This window comes from Eleginops maclovinus, chromosome 11 (genome assembly GCF_036324505.1).
Source record: "Eleginops maclovinus isolate JMC-PN-2008 ecotype Puerto Natales chromosome 11, JC_Emac_rtc_rv5, whole genome shotgun sequence".
Taxonomy (NCBI): domain Eukaryota; kingdom Metazoa; phylum Chordata; class Actinopteri; order Perciformes; family Eleginopidae; genus Eleginops; species Eleginops maclovinus.
This window is the reverse complement of record NC_086359.1, coordinates 9,308,286-9,327,156: the sequence shown is the minus strand read 5'-3', so window position 1 is coordinate 9,327,156 and position 18,871 is coordinate 9,308,286. Positions and strand designations below refer to the sequence as shown.

The following is an 18,871-nucleotide window of genomic DNA, read 5'->3' as shown; positions in this document are numbered from 1 at the left end:
CTTCTTCTTCTTCTTCTTCTTCTTCTTCCTCTTCTTCTTCTTCTTCCTCTTCTTCTTCTTCTTCTCCTCCTCCTCTGCAGTGTTTTCAGAGACGCTTCACCTGCAGGAGGAATCTCCGCCCGGTGTTTTCAGTCATTCCTGCAGCAGAAATGATTTCACAATCACAACAAACTACAGGCTGCTCCATCAACAGCAGGAAATAGGCTGCTGTTAGAGGAAGGTGTGCATATATACAGTGAATGATAGTAAATGAGACGGAAAACAAATAGTAAGCTCTTCTTAAATGCTCTTTTTTATTAGGGAGAGTGTGCAGGGTGCTCTCCACATTTCAAGACTAGAGGTGTATGGAGAGGGGTTGGACTAAATAACAGAAACACCTGTTGAGTCTCCTCACGTTTTTCAACTCTCATTTTCAGGATGTAATGTAATGGTAATGAATTATAATCCATCCCCTAAATATTAACAGGTTGTGACAAATATGAGTTGGAGGCCCGAAATCTTTTTGAGATTACAGGTGATATTTTGAACAATTGAATATTTTCTGTTAGACAATTTTGACTAAACAATAACAACTTATTTTTTAATTTTTGTGTAAAAAAAAGGGTTATGAAACAGCATTTAGAGACGGAAAATGCAGTCCTTTATTACTTTTTAACAAAGAACACATTTAGAAAAGTACCTCATCATTTGAATACGACTGTAAAAGGGACTTTTCCTTCAGAAATCAGATTAGAAATTACATCCAATATTTATTAAATTGGCCTATGCCCTACGGTCTATGCAAATATATGAATTTTATGAATTCAGTTTAATATTTGTATTTACAATTGTGAAATGTGTTTCCCATTGTTGATCTTAAAGTGTGATAATTTAAATAGAATTCAAACATACTGTTTGTTGTTGAATTACTTGTGTCTTTTTGCTTTCCCACTATTTTACAGCGCTTAAAGGTTGGGCAAAAAACCAAAACAATATCTGAAAATGACTTAATGTTATTTATTAACACCTTTTTAGTATTTTCTTTCCTTGTTAGTATTCACACACTTATTTCACTTTGAGTTTACTTACGTTTATTGACTTTTTATTGTATATTTTTTTAATTTTCTTTTTTTTTCAACATGGATGGTTAGTTTTAAGGAAAATCATTGACTCAAGTGCGACCCTGTATGATTGCACATTTCCTTCAATAAAGAAAACGTTAAAACAAATAAATAAACAACATCTGAAAGTGTAAACAATGTCTGAATGTTACAGAGCCTGCATTTGTGTGTCTCCGGATCGGAAAGCGCACCACTATCGTCTCATGTCCTCGCGCCTGATCCCGGTCTGCAGCGCCGCTCAACGTCTTGTCAAAACGTGCCCAGCCGGCGGGCCAATCAGCGACGAGAACTGCGTGGGCAGGAAGTGACGGGGGAGGTTCCTGCCTCTGTAAAGTGTATTCAGTGTCGCTACAAACAATCTCCACACACTAACATCTCTGCTGTACTGTAAGCAGGGTGTTAGCGTTCGTAAAACCAATGATAAAAACTCACTGTATTTGAGCCTTAAAGTGTCCTGAGAGTCCCCCGTACTGAAGGGTTTTCAACACTAGACATATTTTCTTGTAGGCAGAAGACCCCCATTTTATGTGGCCATTGAACCACCAACAACATGCACTCACGGATCCGCAGAGGCAGTGGATGTTACCGGGGGCTGAAGTAACAGGCTGCCACTGCTCGGGAAACACCGGGAGAAAGTTTTCTTGTGCCCGGTGAACTGTGACCGCTCTTCTTGGTGCACCGCCTCCTCTCGCTTTATTTCTACGTGGGTGAGCAGTGTGTGTTTTTTGTGGCACCTCCTCCATAGATCTGGTTGCGCCATGCATTTCTCCTGGCTACTATAGTAAGAGCAAGGTCTTTTTTCCCCACAGTCCCCACGGTTTGGACTGCTCTGTGCGTCATGCCGCGACACCTGAAGCGCACACCGGCTCCCAAAGAGGAGCGAAAGGTTTCTTTGTAACTGGATCTACTATATTTTTTTGGGAAGGTGAAGAGGGCATGCTCTGGAGAACACTTGCAAAGAGGAGAAGAAAGTAGAAAGACGAGGTGAGCTGCGACAGAAGGAGAGGAGAGATTATTTTTTAGAGAGTAACACTATAACTTGTAGATGTTCGATCAGACCACAACTATGGGCGATGGGAACCACCGCTGTGGACCCAACCCGCTGGACCGGATGGAGACGAAGTGCCGCGCCGAGATAGGGAGCCGGTCTCCGGTTCAAAGCTCCACCGACACCCCTGGGACATCAGCGTCCACCCCGACGTCCTCCAGCGAAGATGGGCACGACAAACTTTTGGGAGTGGACCCTGACTACTGTCGGAGGATATTAGTAAGAGGTAAGAGAAAGAAACATTTAAAATTAATTCACAAACTGGGAGAGTTTTCAGGATGTCCTCAGTTGTCCCAACAATATGCAGGCCTTTCTTAATTATAAGCTGAACAATACTATAATTAAAAGACGTGTTATTAAACAATGTGGAATTGTTTGATCATCAAAACATGTCAAAATGCTATTACATTTCATGAATGGAAATTAGGCTGATATTATGCTTTTTAAATGTCAAACTGTCAGGACTGATGCTTGAATACACCCCTAAAGCTGCTATGGTAACAATGGGCGACTTTCACTTCCGTGATATCCAAATGACTGTAACACCACACCCGTACATCAACCCCAAAATAAAATCAGTAATTGCAGTGTATTATTAAATCAGTCAAAAGTATAAAACCCTTCTTTGGTACAGTCTGTGTCTGATAAAATGAACCGGTCAGATTTACCAATCAAAACATTAGCTTATATTATGGTACAAGCATGTAATAAATAATACTCTTTAACACATGTGTTGCAAAACATACTTGATGAACAAACAGAGGAACATTTATTGACTATAATCAGAGGAAATTCACCCCTGTAGTCTGTTAGTGTCGATTTATTAACAAAGGAGCTGATGATAATAAATAAAATATTATAAGCTCTCCATCGATGAAGGTGTGTGTGTGTGTGTGTGTGTGTGTGTGTGTGCGTGTGTGTGTGTGTGTGTGTGTGTGTGTGTGTGTGTGTGTGTGTGTGTGTGTGTGTGTGTGTGTGTGTGTGTGTGTGTGTGTGTGTGTGTGTGTGTGTGTGTGTGTGTGTGTGTGGGGTTTACTTGTCTGTAGCTGAATGTCTTTGTGTGCCAACGTTATGTTAATGAACATCCGAATAATATTTAATTTAATATGAGTGCTAACGCCCTCCTGCAAGAGGCCTGCAGACTTGTTTTAAAACCTCCAAATGAATATAAAAATTACTGCACTCAGAGAATAAAATATAGGGATAAAATGTTGTCATTTGTTAAAAATAAATAATTATAATGATATAAAATGAAAGAGTTGTATTGTTATAATACATGATTAATCTTAATTCTGAATAGCCTAAAATAATTTATGTTGAATTAAACTCGACAGTAAATGTGTGTTAAATGTTGCGCTCGCAGCTTATCTGTAATAAGCAACCATTGTTAATTTTAAGCACATAAACGGAAGACCCAGTGAATGGAAAAATCTAAATTAAATAATACAATTATTAAGCTACGTGAGACATATTTTAAAATGTAAGCCACTTGCTACATGAACGGTATTTTTTTCATGTAATGCTCACCAATAGCACAGAGTCAGCACAGTGCAGGATTCCCCTCCACTCAGACGTCGTATCCGTATAAAAAGGATACCTTTTTGAAAATGTGTTTTTTGCGCAGTATTTTTGCTGTGGCTGTTTGCTGTGGGCAGAATCAATGTGTCGGCCTATCAATCCTCATTTATAGGCTGCATGTTGTGGATATTATTGTTGCTGGCTGGTCAGATGCATCCTTTATTGAACGTTGAAGTCGTGCATCGTCCTGTGCCAAAGAGAGGAGACTCGTTTCGCTAGAGACTAGTAATATAAAACTCCAAATAAATACAATTATAAAGGCCACAGAATATGGGAGGAGAAGAGAGGGAAAAAAAAAAGCAGAAAGAACGAAACGGACGTGAATTCAGATATTTATTTGTTGCATCCAAAACTGACTGCTTCTTCACAGCGTTCGTCGTCAGTTCTAGAAACGATTTAAAAAGCATTTAAGGATGTATAATATATCAGTTATAAGATTATTGAGTTGCTTTCATCCGTTTTTTTATGTACACCAGATACGCATTTCTTCACACGAGATCGTGCCAGGCATGTTTCCATAAACTGTCTCTTAAATATAGTGAATTATCATCGTATCAAACGCCGGTTATAGGGGAGACATTGGGCCCGTAGAAGGACCTGTTTTTTTGTGAACATAATGTACATTACACCCAGAGATGAGGCCCGCAGTGTCAGGATTTGTTTTTGAAGCCGAGTCTGGATGCTCGGGTTTTCCGCAGAGGCCAGGGTCACCAAGAGGTCAGCAGGTCTCCGTAATGCCGCTGGGGTCCTCCTCTGCCTGCAAATGTTTCCACCACACTGTGAGCTGTTCTTTATGTATTTCTTCCTCTAGTGAAGCCAGGGAAAACATTTTGTACATGTAAAATCGGAATATTTGGACAGTTTGAAACATCTCTAACTTGCCTGGCGACACATTACGGTAAAGATGGAGACCTCTCAGGCATGTTTCATTATGTATCTTAGACCTGTAAGCTAACCAAACACTAAAGAAGACTGCATCTGTGATTTGAAATAAACTTTTATTGAACTCAGGGGGGACTGACTGATTAAATTACTGTTTCATTCACTTTTGTATTTTCTACGCTCTAGCAGAAGCAGCCCACATAGTTTTTTTACGCACAGTTTTTTCCTTCTTTACATCTGCTGTATGTAAAAACGTCATATTATTTTTTACTTTTATATTTCCACGCTTAAAATGTACGTTAATGTAAGCTGAGATATGCCTTCAGTACCAATTTTAAATTCCCTCTTTTATAGCTAAAAATAATATAAATGATTTGATCTGTTACATATAGTTTTGGTAACTCCAGGCGGTACTTTTCCTATACGGTTCAATCAGTTTTGTTTCATATTTAATTCAGTGCTTTTCATATTTTATTGGATTGCATATTTTATGACCTCAAAATCCTGGACAAAGAGGAGGTCTTGTTTGACCTGCGTTTCCATTCAATGTGATAAATACGAACAAATATTCTCAGTTACAGTGGTTTCACTGTTTGAAATGGGTATTTAAAAGTCGTTTACATCAAAATGAAAGGAAAAATGTTTATATTTATTTTGTCCATCAGTGTACACAATAACCTGAGGGCGTCTGGACCCACGGCGGGTGGTATTGACCCCGACACATCCAGGATATAGACTATATTATTATTTGAATTGACCAAAATCTACATTTTAAAAAATATATTTCATTCAGCTTTTAAAAAAAAAAAAAAAAAAAAACTAATTATATTTTTCTTTGATTCTACAGAAGGTATTTTGGGCAAATTGGAACAATCAACAGACAATGTGGGGCAAACGACCCCACTAAATATAAATAAATACAGAAATTAAGGTTCTATAACAAAAAAAGAAGAAAGCACGAGTCACCTGACCCCACTAAAAGAAGCCTACCCCTTTATAAACAAACAGTGTTGTTGATGTTGTTGTTGTTGATGGATACTGACGCACAGACGTTTGGAAACAATTGAAAGTGAAACTGTTGATGGGCTCTCAATTATTTCACATGCAGGGAAATAAAAGTATTACACCTTTAAGAGCACGACCACTCGCTGTAAAACACTGAATGGTCCTGGACAGATAATCCTTGCTTTCAGTCCCCCAACACAGTTCTCCGTTTATTTGTATCGCCCTCTAATGCTGTCTGTTTCTCTAATAAGGCGTTCTAGCTGCAAACGCTTTTGATTCAAGGATTTAAATAGGAGTGTTGGGTCAATGAAAGTGCAGGATATTTCTGTATACGCACGACTGACGTAGCCTGCGCCTACAGTCACGTGGAACAACATTACGCAGAGGGATTTAGGCGTTGAATCTAAACACGAGGAAGATCTTACAAACAAACATTACATTTACTGAAGATAGATGATATACAATTATGTTATGGCAATTATTTATTAATAATTATTATTTTTAAAACGCGAGAGTAAATAGGCCTATGTATGTGACAAAATGGTATTTTTCAGAGGGAACAGGTGTGTCATTAAACACTCACTCTTATCACGTTAAGCCATTAGCCTTACTGCTTATTAATATATCAGTTTGGCTACATTTAGGCAACACTATAAACAAAAACAGCAAAAAAGATTCGAAAATGAATGTTGAACTATTCGTTATGTTCTTCTTTGCAGACGCCAAAGGCACCATCCGGGAGATCGTCCTGCCGAAGGGCCTCGACCTCGACCGTCCCAAACGGACTCGGACCTCCTTCACCGCGGAGCAGCTGTACCGGCTGGAGCTCGAGTTCCAGCGCTGCCAGTACGTGGTGGGCCGCGAGCGCACTGAGCTGGCGAGGCAACTCAATCTCTCCGAAACACAGGTAAGAGGAAGAATTTACTTTAGTACAATTTTGAGGTATTGAGTATTTCCATCTACTTTATACTTCTACTCCACTACATTTATTTAACTGCTTTAAATGCATCTCTGAGAATAACGCTACTGTACTAACTCTTTAAGTCACAGAGAGTCTAATTATTTTTGTCATTTTTCTAAAGACTAAATCAGGACTGTGTTTGTCTATAACATTAAAATGCTATTTTGTCACAACGTATTGGTATTTTTACTTGAGTAGCATCTGAATACTTTTTCGGCTGGTCTTAAGTATGGGAAACCTAAATGACATCTTTATCGAACTTTGATAATAATGACTTAGCAGACTCAACTGTAAAATATGCTAACTAGCCTAGCCTCTGGTTGCTAAAGCCTTAAAGGATATCTTTACATTTAAGTAACAAAGTTTAAGCATTTTATCAATGGTGCAAAGTACATTTTGTTAGTCATTTCGATTAAAAGTAACTTATCTTTAGGAAAAACGAAGTCACACAGGTGTTGTTGGGGGCTTTAATTGGTTTATCAGCCAATCAGAGAGGAGGATTAGAAAATCTCACACGCCCAAACACTCACGTGGCATTTTAAATTTCATCCGGGGTAATGTTTACAATCAGATTTTTAAATGCTAAATATTTCACTCCCACAAAACAACACAGATATCTATCCTATGGGAGTATATCACCTCACGTTTATAAATAAGCCATTGATTGTCCCAGATACATTTAAAATAAATGTAAAATGTTGTCAACATTTACATAAAAATAATAGGTACAATCTGGAGGTGTATAAAAGCAGAAAAGTGACTCGAGGCGTAATGGCTGCCTTTGACTTGGTTTCTATCCTGAGCAGTAGGGCGAACCCATCAGATATAAATAAACAACAGAAGCTAGAAGAGAAGCAAAAAAAAGCCACCTCTTTTGACATATAGCTTAAATTAAAAGTGAATACCTCATTACTTCCAGTGCAGCACCCACACTCAGTATAAACCGTGTATGTGAAGCTGCGCGTGGTTTTGTAGCTTAACAAGAAACCGTAATGTCCCGTGTTGAAAGACGCAGCGGATCGGCCTGTCGGCACATCCGGGTTCTTCTGAATACTCCTGACATTTCATAGCAGCCGTAAAGACCCCGCGCGCTTCATTCAAATCTGCTGCGCCACGAGCCAAACCCTTCCGTGTTTATTATGTGCGTCATCACTTATACACTGACTTAAATAGCGCTGCAGTAAGAACGTGTTTGTATTAAACTCACTGTGATTTCTATTCTGGGTTTGAGTGTTTTTTCTGTGTTTGTTTACAAATCACAAATGGATATCAACTCTGTGTATTGGTGTTGTATGTATCCTGAACATTTCAGATTCCTTCTTGAGAGTCCAGTCAGTCACGTATCTTGCTTATTTTACCCAAAGTGTACAGGGTAACATTTTAAAGTGGGCCTATGGTTCACTTAACTCTCGAGCTGTTTTATGTCCAATTTTAAACCTGTAAGTTATCAACATAGCACATCGGCTAATATTGATGCAGTATGGTCTCCAAATACAGATCGAAGTTACAAAAACGGTGTACTGTGGATAATTAGCACTGCCTCGCCAGGTATAAATAACCCATAGGCCTACGTACAACATTTATTATTAAACTATGGGGTTAGGCTTCTGTTTGGTTTCGAAACCCAACAACTGTAATCCTCTAAATACATTTAAAGTATATTTTGGTTAAACACTATCTGGAATTACGCACCATGGGGTTGTTTTGTGTCGTTTTTTTGAAAGCATTTAAATCCCCTCTTGTGTATGAAAAACACTTGTTGCAGGAGCTTTACGCATCCTCCCTCTGGAGCACACCCAACATTAATATCTAAGCACAAAAACACACTCGGACATAAAGGGTCTGAGTTTGTGTGTGTGCTCGCGTACACGTTTGGGGAGCACAGAGCAGCCACTGTGTCCCTCATTAGTGCTGACACTAGGGGTGTTAATGGGAGGGCCTCTGCTTCCTGCTGCTGTGAGGAGACTCTGATTGGCTGAATGCAAAACGGCCTGACCTTCAAGTGAGAACAAAATGTAAATAATAAAAGTCTCTGTAATGGCGTGAAATATTGAACCCATCGCACTGGATTTTCTTAATGATATTAAAGCAGCTTTTACGGGTGATCGAAAGGCTTTTAGTTGGCATTAGTGGCTTTTCTTTCTTTCTATTTTCTCTCATATGTGTGGCGTTATGTGAATATGTTTAAGCAGCATTCAAGGGAAATCATGCAGAAAGACATTAGGGAGCTCTCAAAGTTTGAGGTCCTTATTAAGCGAACTGTTGTTTTCAGGTGAATTACAGTGTTTTTGTCTCCAGTATAAGAGCGTTTGAGCCCGTTTTCTCTTACTTTCCTTCAATTGAATCCATCATCCATAGTTATCACTGCAAAACCCACTGTAGGGTTATTTCAAAACAAAACAAACGGCATTGGAATATGAAATAGCTTTGAATAAGTCGAGTTTTGGGGATGTTTCCTTCAGTTTCTCGCATTTCATTCGATCATATATTCAGGAATAGCGATCGAAATATTATATAAACGTGAGGAAATTATAAGGATTTGATTTCTGTTAAACACTGAATCATATTGTTGTGTTGTCTGCCATGAATATGTAGTTATTGAACCGATCTTCACAATACCATCTGAAAAAACCCGTCCATTTTCTCTTGAATTCTGTTGTTTATCATTGTTCCAAACTCCCATTAATCACAGATGTTTTGTACTCAAATGTTAACCCAAAAAATCGACATATTAATAATTGTTCTTGTTTTCAAATCAAACAAATTAACTTTCAGTTTTGTTTCAGAAACACGAGAATCAAAACACGGTTAAGACGTTACCATACACTGTTTTCATGAACGTGACAGGCCTTTTTATTTTTATCTGTGACTAAAACACAAATACTAATTACAGTCATATGGATGTTGGATCGTTAAGTGTTTTTTTTAACAATGTTTGGGGGTTTAGTCATTGACCCATGGTGTAACTCCAATTAGTTTGGTCAGGTATTCAAACTGATCACGCAATGAGGCAGCATACAATAGACACACACACACACACACACTAAATAAAAAAGGTAAATAAAAGCCTACAAAAAGCGTGAAGGCCTATTGGTTGGAGTCTGTAAGTTGTACGCGTCTACAGCGCAGAGCATTTTTAACCCTGAACTTCATTCCTTAAACCTACATTTTTCAAACGACAGAAGAAGAAAACTCCAATGTACCCTTCGAATCCGATTCAAATCAGTGGTGGACAGTAACCAAGTGCATTTCTTCAGGTATTGTACTAGTATTTTTACATAGCTGTACTTTACTTGAGTATTTCCATTTCCTGCTACACATACTTTTACTCCATTTAATTTTGGAGACAATTATTGTATGTTTTACTCCGCTATATTTTTTAAACACTCAAAGTTACTAGCTTCTTTGTGCAAACGAAAACACATGATGTGATGACAGTCATTTTTAATATACACAGTATTTTAAGTGTCTAAAATCGGCTCCACATTAAAATGATTTGACTCGTTTTTGCTTTTTAAAACCTAAATATTATTATTCTGCAACACGGTAGAAAAAGGAGCTGTTCTGCATAGCTACTGGTTTCAGTTTTGATACACGAAGTACATTTGTTTCATTTCAGTTTCAATATTTAAAGACCATGGTACTACTTGTACTTTACTCAAGTACTACTTCCTCCTCTGATAAAAATCTGTCTGTGAATGAAACAGAAAGGCTACTTTATCTGACACTTAAATGCATCCATGACACGCGCAAAGAAACTTATTTTGCGGTGTTAGTATCGGCAGCATCGCGGAATGAAACGTACATCTCGTTCACACTGCTGAAGTAACGCGTTACCGAGTATCCGTTACAGTCGGAGCTCTCCCTTCATCCCGGCAGGTGGCTCCCCGCTACAGCGAAACACAGCAGGAGGGGGAGGAACACACACAAACCCTTACCTCAAAAAATGAAAGCCTCTTCATTTGTGTTACGTTTATGGTCAGTTCACTGGGCGATGTGCACAGATTGCACAGATCGATGTTCAGGGATTCTGCAGCTTTTATTGTGGAGGTATGTTCCCTGCATGTGGAGGAGAATCAATGTTATATGGGATTAATTAAGATTTGAAAACAGTCTCTACTGTAAATGAGCTCAGAGGAAGCTTTACTTGTTGTTTTTTTCTGCTTATTTATGCGTAAAAACGAGCTTTTACCCCAATATGTTTTTAGATATTACATTTGGAGGTGATTCCTCCCGTGTTTTTGATGTACTCTTGGATGATTTGTGTGACTTCAGGAGATTTTAGGACACCATGCTGTGTGGTCATTTTAAGCTCTTCCTCGGTGTGCTGAGTTTGAGTGCAGCTGATGTATACTCTGCCATTGTATCGGTCTATTGTTGTTTGCAGCTCTTCCATGGAGAAGCAATGGGTTTAATGGTGTCTGGGTTGGGGTTTAATCCTGCAGGAAATGGGACGGAGCTCAGTGATGGAATCATGTTTAATCTTTAATGTAAAGATGAGTGAACGGCGCACAGATGTGAGCTACGTTTGAATATGATTCCCTTAAAAGTCTTCTAATGATGGATTTGCATTAAATATTGTTCTTATTGTGTCTTAGAAAGTGTAAAACTTGTGTGAAAAACTTTTTGAATGATGCTTCTTGTATATTGTATTGCAACAGAGGTAGGCTGGAGGTCAGGTGTGTGAGCTGGTATTGTCCTGCTATGGATCTTTATGACCATGTAAAGCAGTATATTTATAACCATATCAGTATTTTTATAATAAGAACTTCGGCAGGAGTAAGATCCCAGAGAGAGTAAGCCTCTATTAATGTGACCCTTGTATGACCTGATAAATCTAAATGCCCTGTTACAGATTAACACCTGCTTTTGCAAACGGGACAACATATATTCTAGAAGTATTGTTATGAATTAAGGATTGTATAATTGTCCAAGCATTGTTGTTAATGGGCACAGGAGTACACTCTGAGGCTGGAAACTGAGAACATTTCTGCTTTTTTACCTCACACAAAAAAGTGTCCGCTTGATACCACGTACTGTAGGAAATCAGTGTTTTCTTTAGATTGCAAGTTGTGTTTCTGTGTCTCCGTACAGTGAATGTGCTCGTTGTGTGTATTGTTCTCAATGGCAGTCTAGACAGCCGTTGTCTGGCCACTTGTCTGGAGCGTCGAGGACCCAGCCATGACGTATAGCTGTGCAGATGTAGCAGCGAGGAGGCAGCACAGTACGGGGATTGTCCAAACACTCAGAATAGAGAAAGAGATAGGAAGAGACGCAGACAGACGGGGAAACACTCGCTGCTTTATGCATTCAGAGAAAATGTTTGGTGATGTCAAGAAACAAAGTCCTTCCTCATTTCTCTGAGCTAAAGCGAGAGCATCGTCCTTTTGTTGCACACACTGACGGTCAAGAAACCTGAGAGGCTCTGATTATCTAATCAGTTGATTAGATAATCAGAAGGACATAATAGCAATTAAGTCGTATTTGCGGGTGTCCTTAATCACTCTGTCAGATTGAATTGACTTGTTTCATCAGCTCCTGGCAGAGTAAAGTGTGTGTGTGAGTGTGAAAGCAACAATGGTGTGATTTTCCAAACATATGGAGGACCATGTAATCCAAAATTTGATACAAGAGGTTTTTACTTTTAGAGCTTGAGAGTCCATGGTGGTCAAAGGTTGTCCTTGCAGTACATCTATAATGCAGTTGAACTTACAAATTACCTGTGTGGCATCTTTTGGAGATTGGAATCCTTACAATGGGTTCATAAAACAAAATTCAGTAAAATCCTGATCTGTTTAATCTGAAAAAACTTTATAGGGGAATGTAAAATGCTGATGTTTAATTTAGGAAGTCTGACTTTCAATTCTGATCGTAAAACACGTCCAGGAATGTCTTTAAAATGTCTTTTAATTTACACATTTTTGGACATAATCACTCAAATTGTTATTATATAGGTGTTCTAGTTGTAGTCACATACATTTTCACTAATAATACAAACAAATTCAGTGGAAAACTTCAAATAAATGAAACTATAATATATATTTATTATAGTTTCAAGCCCAAAATAAGTGCATGACACATCAGCAACAGATGGACATGCAATGTGTTAACAGACATAAAATATGGGGGTAAAAGAGTGTCAAAATTGCAGCTAAATTGTGCAACCATCATCAGTACTAAAGACCTTGTGTGTGTTGCTATCCACCACTGACAACAAAACAAGCATCCCTCCTAAAAGACACAACACATTGCTTTTTTTTGTTGCCAAAGTTGATTCCAGTGCCTGCGGGGTGACATGAAGGAAAAGTCATGGACCACATTCAAACCCCTGCTGACTTCCTTTGGTGAATGAGTGCCGCACATCCATGACATTGCAGCAGGAGAAGGGAGGAGGTGGAGGCTGTTATCTAAACCTGGTGGGGTTCAGTCGGGCGGATGCAGCGAGGACGGTGAATGGTGGTAAATAGGCTGGAGGGAGGGGGTGGAATGAGAGAGAGGAGAGAAAAAGAGGTGGGCCTCATAAACAGTCCCAAGTGCTTTTGCGCTAAGGAGGATTAGGCAGCCATATCTACCAGCGATTCTATAAGACGGGGTTAACCCCTGGCTGAACCTGGCTGGACATGTGCTGCAGCGATGGAGGACCACAGCGCTTTTATTCGATCGAAGTTAGGTGATAAGGTTTCGGGGTCAGGTAAAATGTGAGGGTTGTTGAGGGTTGTTGAGGGAAGTTGAATGATGTTGGGTTGATGAGGAGAGGAAGAGCTGGACGGAGGTGAGGATTGTATTGATGCTGGTTGTGGTCACGGAAAATGACTTGAAGAGCAGAACCAGGTTTTTATTTCTCATATGAAGTGAACATTAGTGCTTTAAGGGTGATGGATTTGAAGAAAAACTTGAACTCAGTTTGCAAAGCACACAGTTGTCCAGATGTCGATTTTAAAGCCAACTCCACAATGCCAGAGATTTACCTCACGCGAATAGTTTTCATTCCTTAAACTTGCCCCCAGATAATACTGGGATCCTGTCCTCTGAGGAATTGTTAAACTATACCACAGTTTAATGGCCCAGACAGTAAATGCATATATGTCTCTCGTCATTTTTGACAGTGATTAGCTGACTTGAAAGACTTAAAGAGGTCATTTAGGTGAACAACCCATGTCCATTTTGGCCCGTCCGGTTTAGACCGATGATTTAGTGCATACACTTATGGCCAAACACTTTTTTTTTTTTCACATCTTGAAGTTTGCATTTCGATTTGAACTGTTACCTAGAGTCTTAGATATATTTTTTAAATTTTGAACAAGCTGAAAAGGATTTGTTTCCTTATATTTTACACTGTTTAGTTTATTCAGGTTGTCTTATCCCTGGTACAACAGAAATGCAACATTTAATCAAATAAAATGTAAATAAATTGTACATGTTTTTGCTTAATTCTTTTGTGATGTTAACATGTCTTTTTCTCATGAATAAAAGGCTCTTCTAGTCTGATGAATGAAGCGTTACATTAACCTAAACAGTGGGCAGTTTATTGTAAAAGGCAATCATTTAAAATAACGAATTGCTTGTATAATATGTAAAAGTGTTGCAAAAAATGATGTCTAGTGCATACACTTGAGGAAGTTGTGTCAGCGCACTACGTTCAGGTTTCTTCATATTGGCGTCCAATGGTCCGTCCCATACAGCGCCGTTGGTACATTACATATAGTAGTAGTATCCACTGGTCTGGTACACACAGCTGAATGGCCACTGGTCCGCCTGGTACAAACTCTCTGGAAAAAGAGTTTTCATTGTGTGCTGCGGCTCATCACATGCCTGGGATCAGGGGGTCTGAGCAGGGTCACCACGGGAGCAGCGAACTGCTGGAGGGGTCATGGAAAGTGTGAAAGGGTGTCACCAAGTGTCCTTCTTAAGACTTTAACCATCAAAATCCCACGTTTCTCTCTGTGCAGCATTATCGGTATTATAGCGGCGAGCGTTATATGACGTTAGATGTTTGGGTTAATGCGCTCCATGGCCGTAGCTTAGATCTGTTCCGCTTAGTTGCGTTGCAGTACAGTGATTAAAAAGAGAGATAAATATACAACGGAGAGAATTTACAGAAACTATTCCCACTGTGATTTGGATCATGGTGGGTCGGGGCTTAGCTGATTTATTTTATAGACGCATATGGATGCCCGGTTGATCTGTACACTGGGTCTTGATCTGGCTTAACCTTTCTACCTCTAGCCCAGTTTTGCTGCCGCTCACTTTGCAGCTGTCTGGATTCACAACGCAGGCCTGTGATTGGCTGACCTCTGCCCGACTGGCCGGGGTTTTCATGCATGTCGGCCAGATCATCTCTCCTGACCTTGAATTTACCCCACCCTGTGTACATTTAACCCCATCCGCTCATTTTTATCCCCTACCTTGTGTTTAGGGCCTCATCCATGATCCGGGCCGATGACGTCCATGCTCTCTCTGATTTTGTCCTCTTGTTGCTTCCGTAGTTCAACGTATTTCCAGTTTAAACCGATCAGATTATATGAAAGAAGTTTGTTAAATAGTATGTTGGAATGATGTAAGCTCAATCAGTACCCGTTGGAATAAGTAACCATATGTTTGTGAGGCATTTGTCGACAAATGTCTAATATAATGAGTGACTGTCCTCAGACAGGACACGGTAGCATGGTTGGTGTTGTCATGGGATTGGTTGACATTAACGACAGACTTTTCATTAAATGGAAGCTGCAGAAAAAAGAGCTAGACCTAAAAACACAATCACAATACGATGTTGAATCCAACCCTCCACCAGTCTTGGTTTTGCCCCGCTAGCCTCGGCCCCTAATCTCACCCGGGCTCTCCCAGTGACCCGTCCTCGCCCTTGTTGGCCAGAGTGCATCAGGGCGGGGTGAAGAGGGCGAGGCCGGGGCAAATGCAGGTCACGCCATATCCAGATCTCCCTCTGTAATCTCTGCCCCGGCTCTGAACCCTGGATCCCATTAAAAAGGATTTACATCCAATAGTGTAGATGTACCGAAGGCAGCTTTGCTTTCTTCCCTTTCTCATCCTTTTCTCCCTCTAATAAAATCCCCGGTAAAACACTGGCGAGCTTCCTTTTTTTTCCTCCCACCAATGGATGGGAGGAGTGTCACGTGAAGATTACGCCCCGCCCACAACATGGGGGATAAAGGAGAGGTTGGGAGTTTCATCTGAAATGGAAGCTTTTAAAAGGATGTGGGTGCTTGGCAGGCGGTGGCACATGAGTGAAATGCCCAGAGAGATTTCAGAGGGACAGTGTGTGAGCTAACAAGGAAGAAATGTAGAAGCAGCTTCACGGAGATCATTTGTGCCGATAATCCGTCCCCTTCCTCCATCTCAACTATCCCTCCCTCCCTCTGAGCCTCATTTGGGTCTTTACAGTAAAACCTGCTGGCGTCAGTATTCTTCCCTGAGCCCTCCGATCCCATTATTTGTATCATGGTCAGTGGCAGTAACGAGGATCTCGCTCCCCCTATAACTGCCTGCTGAGCTTTTAGAGTGCAGTGATACTATAGTTTCAACCAGCCGGCCTGATTACCTCCACACTATCAACCACTACTAAATCTTGTGTCGACCAATCAGGAAACTCTTCGTAACATTCCTGTTTTTAGAGGTGGTTCCAACTGCGCGTAGGTGCTGCGTTAACCAGGTATCGGGGATTAGATCACTGGAATTCTGCAAAAAGGCCGATGGAAAGTCGGTTGTGTGACTAAATACTTTCCAAGGTGTGTTGGGTAAATGTACGTAGAGGGCAGGTGAGGACAGTTGCCAAATAGAGGAGGAATACACATGTTTTTGTGTGGGGTAACACAGATTGGTATTAAAACGAGCATCAGTTTTGTGCTTTATGACATTTCTTAGCCTTTTTATCAGAAGGTGTGAACTAGCCAATCAGAATCCTTAATATAAAGGTCTTTTTTTTTTTTTATCCGATTACCATTTCTCAGTTTGACCTTTTGTTGCTTTTTTCTGTTGAGTGTTGGAGGACCAAATCAAGTACGAAATTATGATTGGCCTTTTTCACAATTTTTTTTTTGTATAGAAAACTATGAAAATCTATTGTCAGAACTTTGTGTAAAAGTAAGTGTTTAACTCAATATAAAGGACTCCTTTACACAGACCGACCTTTAAAAAAATCACTTTCAAAATACAATTCTTTAAACATTTGAAAGAATAAAATATGAATATTTGCTGCATTGAAAATAGTAAAATAAAAAAATCCCTTAAATTTCTCTCAATTTACCGATTTTCTGGGTGTTTTTACCGCAGTTTCCCCCCCTTTTGATCATCTAATTTGAACTGTGTATCTTAACAAGCGACTACAAATATTCAATTCTTCCCATATGACACCACGATGATAACAGTACTACCCACCTCTCTGCATGCCACGCTGAAACACACTGAAACTCGGTCAGGATGGCATACATTTTTCATGTGTGTGATTCCTCTCGGTGGTGGCTCTCCGTGCAGCGATCTGGTGTGACCCCAGGTTGCCCCTCTGATCAACATCCCACCAAGCTTCGAACGTTTCCACACGCCATACATTAAAGCCACGCTGCACTCCATCAATTAAACACGGCGAACAAGGACAGGCAGAGTTCACCGAGCTTTCCTCAATCTGCTGCCATGTGGCGTGATGTGGTGAAGTTACCTGCCGTGAGAGGAAAGGGTGCGGCAGATCATGACTGTTTTTTTGGTTTAAAATATTCCCTTTTATTAACTTAAACTTAATAATAGCACTTTCAACTAACCTAAATACAGTTCTGTGAAATCTGTTGTCATAACGCATTCAATTAAAGTCAACGCTGCAGTTTTCTCAGCTATATTTAGACTTCCATTCTACTTTCCGTCTCCATTTCGTGACTGATCATATTCCCTCTTTGCTGCATAGCTTCGGTATCACTGCCCAACCCCCCCCCCCCCATATGTACATTAGGGCCTTGAAGTGAGAGAGCAGGTAGAGTGCTACCATGATCAAATGTGCGGAGAAAAACAACCGATTTGATCCAATGGCCTGTGCCAGGGGATTACAGCCTCTCTGCTTGTTCAGTATATGCGTGTTTGACTGGTTAAGGTGGTGCGTGCTTTTAACGCTAGCATGCTACAGCATAGATGTGCATGACGCAGGCAGGGGTCACAGAGAAGTCGTGTTTCCAGACTTTTGGGCATGTAAAGAGGGTAATGTCAGGGTGCGTTAGGGTAAGACATCAGTGATCTGTGCGTGTTTTAATGTTAAAAATCACAAGCAGGGGGAAAAGTTCACGAGTTATGAAACGCTTTGAGCAAGTGGAAGCTGTAACTTTGAGCAGAACTTACTTTGTAAATATTCATATTGAACTCATTTAAAGGACTCAATTACACAAACCATCGTATTGCTTTGTAAATATTATTCTTAATAATGAATTGGAGAAGTTTTCTCTCAATTTATTGATTTTTCTGGGTGTTTTTCATGCGTTTGTATCATCTAATTTGAACTATTCATCTCTATAAACAATAAATTCTTCCCATTTGACAGCAAGATGATAATAGCCCAACAAAGTATCACCCTCCTCTTTGCACGCCACATGGAAACCCAGTGATTTGTTTTGTTTTCCAGCCCTTTTTTTGGTATTCTGTCTAATGAACCGACTCTCCAAGTGTGCGTTTGCGACCAAAATACTGACGTGAATCTCTCCTGCTTGTTGCAGGTCAAGGTGTGGTTCCAAAACCGCCGGACCAAACAGAAGAAGGACACCACCAAGGACTCGGACAAACGCTCCTCCTCCTCAAACGAGTCCTTGGCCACCTGCAACATCCTGCGCCTCCTGGAGCAGGGTCGCCTGCTTTCGGGCCCCGTCCCGCCACATAACTCCCTCCTGGGGCCGCCACATCCGTCCAACGGCTCCCTGCTGAGCAGCCCGGGCGGAGGCTCCTCCACATCTCCGGGGATCAGCACTCCTCCCACCTCCCTAGCAGGGGGTACTTTCGGGCTGTCGCTTCCCTCGCTGGGCGGCACCCCACCTTCACCCCGCCTGGGCGTCCCAACCCATCACTCCCTGTGCTTCTCCATGCCGCTGCTGGGGGGCGCTCACCACGAACTCACATCCGCCTACGGGTGCGGTTCTTCAGCTTTTGAGCCGTACATGCGGCTGGACAGGAAGGAGGCGGATCATGGAGGGAAGAAGACAGTTTCTTAAGTCATGCGACACCTGGGGACTCGTCTCTGTAAGGGCGTTCCTCCTCAGACCCCCCCCCCCCCCAAAAAATCTGTTTTAACTTTTGACTTTCAGCAGATTTGGG

At 40.6% G+C, this 18,871-nt stretch overlaps 1 protein-coding gene across 1 annotated transcript; it reads left to right on the top strand.

The window, feature by feature from the left end:
- Positions 1 to 1,474: 1,474 nt before the first annotated feature.
- Positions 1,475 to 18,768, top strand: vax2 (ventral anterior homeobox 2). Its single transcript, XM_063895999.1, has 3 exons — positions 1,475 to 2,374; positions 6,333 to 6,520; positions 18,280 to 18,768. The coding sequence occupies exons 1-3, from the start codon at positions 2,146 to 2,148 to the stop codon at positions 18,766 to 18,768; spliced, it is 906 nt and encodes a 301-aa protein (XP_063752069.1). The 5' UTR covers positions 1,475 to 2,145.
- Positions 18,769 to 18,871: the final 103 nt, after the last annotated feature.

What these genes read in the sequence shown, in the direction of transcription:
- vax2 (XM_063895999.1), top strand. Translation starts at nt 2,146, where the DNA reads ATGTTCGATCAGACCACAACTATGGGCGATGGGAACCACCGCTGTGGA. An exon ending in TCGGAGGATATTAGTAAGAG is followed by an intron (nt 2,375 to 6,332) that starts GTAAGAGAAAGA and finishes TCTTCTTTGCAG; the next exon opens with ACGCCAAAGGCACCATCCGG. An exon ending in TCAATCTCTCCGAAACACAG is followed by an intron (nt 6,521 to 18,279) that starts GTAAGAGGAAGA and finishes TGCTTGTTGCAG; the next exon opens with GTCAAGGTGTGGTTCCAAAA.